Here is a 6,800-nt window from a genome sequence, read left to right as displayed (position 1 = left end):
CAGGGTGAATGGAGGGTCGTTCATTGGTCTGCTTTAAGAGGGGCAGATTTCCTTATGCCACTGGCATATAAAAATTATTCGGAGACTACAAAGCCTCTTATGGTAACTAGAGGACAGCTCTCCATGACCTAACCTTACTCGAATTTGACAGTTCTGGGTGTGAGATGCAGTGAGCTGTTTTCTTAGATGCGAAACGGTAAATCATCTGTGGTATGACAATGCTTCGAGCAGATTTCACCCAGAACCATGAGAGGTCGCATAGTGTCGGTAATTGGGGAGCGTGTGCCTTTAGAGCTGCTAACCCATCGCCCCCTTAGTCCAGCGCAACTGGCTGAGATCCAGGTTCTCCTGTCTTCGAGGTCCATAGCTAACTTTGCGTTCACCTTTTGCCACCTTGTGTACTGGGTCGCTTTTGGCCAGACCCAGCGTGATGCATCCCAAGACAGTAAAGATGACGGGGCACTCGGCACAAAGGACTGCGTCGAATGCGAAGAAACTGACAAAAATTCCCCTCCAAATTACTCAAACAACCGCACTGGTGTTGTTGGTACACCCCAACCTCGTGTGCGCGAAGACGTTTCAAAGGAACAACGTGACTTGAACCAAGGCCACGAAAGCCTTAAAAAGGAAAATTCACCTTTTACGCCAGAGGAGCCTTACCTGCCTTCTCAGGTCGACCCCAAGGCCCCAGAAAATATTTTCAAGGAGGAATTAATGCGCCTTCGTGGAGCAGAAGGTAGCACGACCAGCTTGGTAGGCGGAGGCCTCAGCCAAGTAGTCAGGAGATATGGAGTACTGCAACATCCATCAGAAGCGGAGCCGATAGGAGAAGCGCCCGCACTAGAAAGCTGTGAAGAGCTCCTCGTTCCCCTCAATACATGCAGAAAAAGGCTGAAGGTGCTGGCCGCTGCCGAGGCCGCCTACCAAGAAGTCATGGAGAAAATCAAAGTGTGCTTTTAGCATATGACTGTACGGGCCAGTAAAGCTGCTGAACCACTAAAACTACAACCCTGCGGAACTCGAAGTTCGATAGTGTGTGTTGCGACTCTGCGTCCCTGCAGAACTCCTTTGGGTCAATTGGAATTTCCCTCATTTGTCCTCTTTCGGTGCTGGCCGTAAAGGAGGCTGTGGCTTGGGCTCTGAGGGAGCACCTGCCAAAGCTGCTAGGACAAAAGGCACTTCAACTCGAGCTAGCAGATCGTATTAACGCCCTCTTTGCTCAACTCTTCGACCCACAGGGATATTTTTCCAGGTAGGCCACGAGTGGAACGCCCTTCTGCACTGCAAGAAGTCTCTCACAGTTCCTAAACGGCTATCGGCTGGCACATGGAAACGGATGACCTCAGGTTCCCTGCAATCGACGCCCACCCAGTGACGCAGCAGCTCCAAAAAAAAGTGAGTTTCTATTCCGGATAGCCTATGATGAAGATACGGGGAATAGAGCTGGATAGTGAGACTACGTAGCTAGGAGCGAAGAACTACATTTGCGTTCGTTTATAACAAGAATCCCGCCACCAGTTCCCTTCAGGGGAAGAGTGAAAACTTCAGTGAAAATGGGCTCTTCAGGGAAAGAAAACAATATATTCGTGCATGTCCTGCTCAGCTGGAAAAGTACCAGGCCAACTGCCCTAAGCCACCAGCGTCTACAGCCGAGTGTTTTTACACCTTGTGCACCCCTTTGGATCTCAGAGAATGTACGCAGCAGATAGAGACGGAGGTAAAGCACCTGGAAAGTGAGGTCAACAAGCAACCATCATTCCTGCATCTGAAGCACGAAAGCCGGCCAGGGCCAGTTGTAGGAGAAGTAGTACCCGAAGACGAAGATCCCCAGCACAAATTGCTGCGTCTGCAGAAGGCGCAGCAGGAGCTTCTCAACCGCCTGAATCCGAAGGCATTCGATCCCATTAGTAACTGGAACTGCCCAGGTGCGCCTATTCATTTTCTGAGCTACTTTTCGGCGGTATCCTGCAGACTCAATAGGGAGGCCGTGCAAAAAACGTTTAGTTCGAAGAAGGTTCTGTGCTGACGGTGTTTCACACAAACTTCGCCTGAGTCACGTCAAACTAAACTTCTCAGGGGTAAAAAGACGCAACTAATGCTGAAACGCTCTTGTCAAATTCAGGAACCTTACCGCGGTTGCCACAGGAACCCCAGAGGCAGAGTGTCGGTCCCTTGTCAACATTGCGCAACAAGCTGCACTCGTGAGTGTGGTTGCATAGTGGGGCTGCGACTACAGCCTTGTGGGCTACATCCCCGGAAGACCTGCCATGACAAAGCGCCCAGTATACACCCGTGAACTCCCGGCATTTCCTACGGAAATATCCTTGAAAATCGCTCCGCAATGAAGTGCCGGATGCATGCAGAACCAGCCGCGTCAAGCTGTATGAGATGGTCGGCGCCACTCGGCACACAGACCAGAGGGTACGCGCCCTCACGCAGCAGTCTAGGCGACACCACTACATGTACTCAGAGCTACAAGGACCTGGAATGGTTCGTAGGTGTGCCTCTTTCACTAACGTCCCGTCTTTTACCGCCACCAAAGGGATCAGCACAACGCCTTCCAAGAAACTAAGTCGTGGTTTAGTCCAGGCGGAAGAGTCTCAGAAGGTAGTCGCCCTCCACGGGAGAACTGCATTGGGAAAAAAATGTTGTGCATATAAAAAGGTAAGATTGTCTTCTCATCAAACCCACAGCTCTAAAACGAGCTGGATCCAGCAGGTGGGTATCATTCTACGTAATTGTGAAGGTAACTGCACAAACAACACAGCCACCGCCTGAAGCTCTACTAACCTCTCTTCCAGTGTATATTTATTGGACACTAGGAAGCAGGAAACTAAAACGCAGAGGGCCCCAGAAGGTTACGTTCCAACGCATTACCGGACACAGGGAGAGGCGCATGAGCAAGAACTGGATAAGATGGAGTCGAAGTCCTACGTAGATTCATCTGACGCGGATGATCAGGAAAACGTCGGAAGTAGCTATGACTCGCTTTGGAGGATCGTTTCGGCTACGAAACGATCAAATACAAAAATCGCACCGACGGCTAGACTCCCTTACAAGCCTTGCGGAGTGAAAGGAGAGCAGACGCAGGCAAGCTTCAAGCATACAATGATGTCATCTGCTACAAAACCCTTCAACGCTTGAAGTTTTTGGCAGCCATGTCAACAAAGTCTTTCCTTTTCCTGCAGCCCTGTAAGAGAACGGATACGCGAATGCGCGTGAAACCCGTCTCACGACACAAAAATACGAAAGAAGATGTCAATGACCGAAAAGGTGAACAGTTCACACTTATCTGCCGGCCAACATATCCACAGAAAAAATGTAACCACAACATTATGCATGCCACTAACTGCCGCCGGCGGGAGCCTTTTGCTTCCAGGAGACGGCTTGCTAGACGGCACAGTTTTATCCACCCAGGCGCTACAACGACCATTCCAAAGGCAACGGATTCCTACTTTCCAGCAGCAGGAGGGAGAGCACCAGCAGTACCGACACAGGGCTAAACAGTCAAGTCTTTCAAGGGCGCAAAGTAACCCTGTAACACTTACCTCTTGCTATGGCAAGCGCATCTCAGAAACACCAAGCCACGCGCAGCACTACGATCGCACCCGTCAACACCAGCGAAGACACACAGCAGGCGATCCTTCTCTGACACGCCTAATCCCCACCATGTCGGCGAGCGTTTTGAGTTGCTTGGGGGAAAACGCAGCTGTACCGCAGCGTTGCAAACCCGGTAGGCCGTTAGATATTGGAACAGGATGAGCCTGCGTGGACCTTCGACACGGCGGTTTTTGGAGTGCTCGAATTTGGGATGGTTGCCCTCTCAGAATAGCACTCTGCTGGAGCACTGCCCCTGCAGCAGGGAAAGCCCTGCAGCACGGTTTTCTTCGCGAAAGCTTCTTTAGACGCGATGGTGCGTGAGGCTCCTTCGTATCCAGTTGGGGCGTCACAAAATACCAAATTTTGCTGTCATGGAGGAATTGTTTTTCAATTTACTTATTTTCATTTAGTAGCGTGGCCTGATGCTAGTTCATACTTGCTATTAGTAGCTCAGCTTTTTGAGTACTGAATACTGATTTTACGCATGCATAGGCTGTGGGCTTGGCGGCGCTTACATGTGGTGTTGCCAGTGCGGGAGCAGCTGCACCGGAGGGTCCCGCAACTGTTAACTGGTGGGTGTCCTGCCTAACAGCTCGGGGAACCTGTGCCGCTGAATTTATAGAGCAAATACATACAGAAGGGGAGGGTAGTACGTTAGCTTCAGTACTTCTACATCATTTCAGCTAAGGGAGTTCCAAACTGGCTCTGCCGACTGTGTTTATGCCCCAGAAAAAGGAGGGTATTTAGGCTAAAGGATGGCCCGCTCATATTTGAGTCACAATGGAGACGTCACGAGCTGCATTATATATACGAGTACTCTGCATCAGCCGAGGGCACTTGTGAACTGCAAGAGAGCCAAAATATTTGTTAAGAATTTTCCAGAAACAGCTGACCACTCTTCCAAGTCCAGGCCTCCTGAGCACCGCCGCAGAGGGGCTTGGTGCTGGGGTAAGGAAGAAGTAACCTGCCCCAAGTTGCAGCATTCCTTGCTGAAACGAGTGCTGCAAGGTAGCCCCAGATGCGAGCACACCTAGCCCCCCTACTGATGCCTGCACTGATACTGTAGGAAGGTGTTATTGCTGCTGGCTCACTTGGACGCCCGCGCCGAGTATGCTCGCAGATAGAACCACGTGATACTTAAGGCTAACCATGCTACATCTGCTCACCCTCTCCCGAAACAGCACGCACCCTCCTGAGCCTTGGTGCCAAAATGGGTATGCGTGCGCCGAGTGAGAAATGGGTGTTTGAGAGAGGGACCAGCGAACAGGGACAAGGGAAAGAAAAATGACGAGGGAAGGCAGGACCCCGGCACCTATCGATGCTGCTTATTGCTGCTGCCAGCGGCCATCTCGCTGCGGTAGTCTCGCCCGGTGACGTGGCCTCTGAACATAGAATGCGATGCGCCGAGCCTGGGTTGGAAGCCTCACCTATGCGCTTATTTCACAGCAACCACTAAAATATATTGGGAAATGCAGCCGACGGCAACGGCCAACACCAATGGGCGAGTCGGCACGGGGGTCCCGTCAGCCCCACAAATTGGCCCCGTCTCAAAACGCAACGAAAATAAAAGCGCTGTCGTATACGACTTTGAGGAGGGCCACACAGAGGAGCAGGAGACTAACTAGCGCGGAAGAGCAGGTATCTATAAAGATAGAAGGGTCACCATACGCGTGCAAGCATCTACTAGAAGTTATCCCCGGCCCAACTCTGCGCTGCTCATACGCTGTGTGGAGGAGAGCACGCAGATACTTCAGAGACATATGTATGCAGCAGAGAAAATCAGATATGCACTCAGCTTGTCGGCCTCCTGAACATTCAGAGCAATATTCTCACTTTCTGTGAATTTCCTCAGTCCTTACGCGCTTGTCAAAGGTCTCCGTCACTTCCCGTTGCTCCGTCATTTCGCATGTTGCTGCCATTTCGTGGGGAGCGATCGAGGATATTTCGCCCAATCCATCGACAGTTTTTGGAACCCGAAATTAATGGTATTGTGATGTCTCCGCTTCGGGGAAATGTCGACGAGGTACTCTAACCAGTTAACCCACCTTTCGTTGTTGAACTTGGCGAGAAACACTGCTGCGTGAATGAGGAGTAAGAAACTCGCAGAAACACAATTTTGGCACATATCCCAGGCTTTCTGAGCTGTGGATTCGCCGGATGCCGTCTGTTTCCACTTCTTATCCATAACTCCCCAGTCCACAAGCACTGTATCTAGGTCACTTCCAAATCCTCTTCTTTGCTTCTCCTTTCGGGCACTAGAAGAGGTGTTGCTTCTCTTGGTTATCATCTCATCTATTTTTATCCCTGTACACATCAGCTCCCTCATTGAGGCCCAGCCGGTTTTGGGTTGCCCTTCTCAACTGGACAGCCCTACGAGCCACGTATATGAAGGTTCCGATTATTTTCTTGGGCTTATGTTCACCGAGAGCTGATGCTTCTCTTCGAATGCTCTGCCGACAAGTTCCTTTGTTTGCACTTCGTTAGTTTTGCAGCAGCCTGTTTCGCCAAGCGGATACACGTACACTGCAGCAAATGTCGGAAAGCGTGCATACTCCAGACGCGGTCCAGCGAAGAAATTCCTTCGCTTAGGTATTGCCATCATCGTTACACCTTCCTATCTAACACAAAAGATGCCCACACCAGTTCTGGAGAAGCCAGGAGTTCCTCCACTCCCCTCGCATCGCCGAGCGCTCGTCGTATGTCGAGTGCATTTTCATGAATTACCTTCGCCATACAAACTTTTCCATCCTAATGCGCTGCGGATACTGCGTTCACTCCAATGCGACCAGGCTCCTAGCCGGTGGTCACCTCCCCGTCAGAGAGCAGATCTACATCAATATCCATTACTCACCAGGAGGAAGAGGCTGAATTTTTGGCAGAAAAGACGAAAACGTGAATTGTTTTCCTCTGTAGGGGTAGTATAGTTGAAGCTGTATACCAGAGAGACAAGACAAGATGCGGGGAGAGACGCGCTGCTCCCATCTGCCCCTTTCAGTCATCAGGCTCTATTATGCGTAATGCCCGCGAACTTGGCTGAGGAGCGTCATGAGCTGCAGTGGAGTGGAAAGACCTATGATTGAAACTCACCAAAAAAGCAGCTGACATCCCGTCTAGTCTCCACCTGCCCTAGGCACAGCGACTAGACGGTTTGCCACTGGTGGCTGCTGGGGAGAGGAGGCGGGCTCGCGGGAGCACATCTT

General features: G+C 51.0%; 1 protein-coding gene across 1 annotated transcript; it reads left to right on the top strand.

Moving 5' to 3' along the window:
• Positions 1 to 246: 246 nt before the first annotated feature.
• Positions 247 to 2,271, top strand: EAH_00050240 (hypothetical protein, conserved; the record flags this gene model as incomplete). The annotated part of the gene is made up of 5 exons (XM_013391299.1): positions 247 to 948; positions 1,062 to 1,252; positions 1,347 to 1,395; positions 1,604 to 1,925; positions 2,237 to 2,271. The coding sequence occupies 5 exons, from the start codon at positions 247 to 249 to the stop codon at positions 2,269 to 2,271; spliced, it is 1,299 nt and encodes a 432-aa protein (XP_013246753.1).
• Positions 2,272 to 6,800: the final 4,529 nt, after the last annotated feature.

The sequence above is a fragment of the Eimeria acervulina genome, genomic scaffold, assembly GCF_000499425.1.
Source record: "Eimeria acervulina Houghton genomic scaffold, Eah_scaff834, whole genome shotgun sequence".
Taxonomy (NCBI): domain Eukaryota; phylum Apicomplexa; class Conoidasida; order Eucoccidiorida; family Eimeriidae; genus Eimeria; species Eimeria acervulina.
The sequence above is the reverse complement of the archived record's forward strand: the minus strand, read 5'-3'. Positions and strand labels throughout refer to the sequence as shown.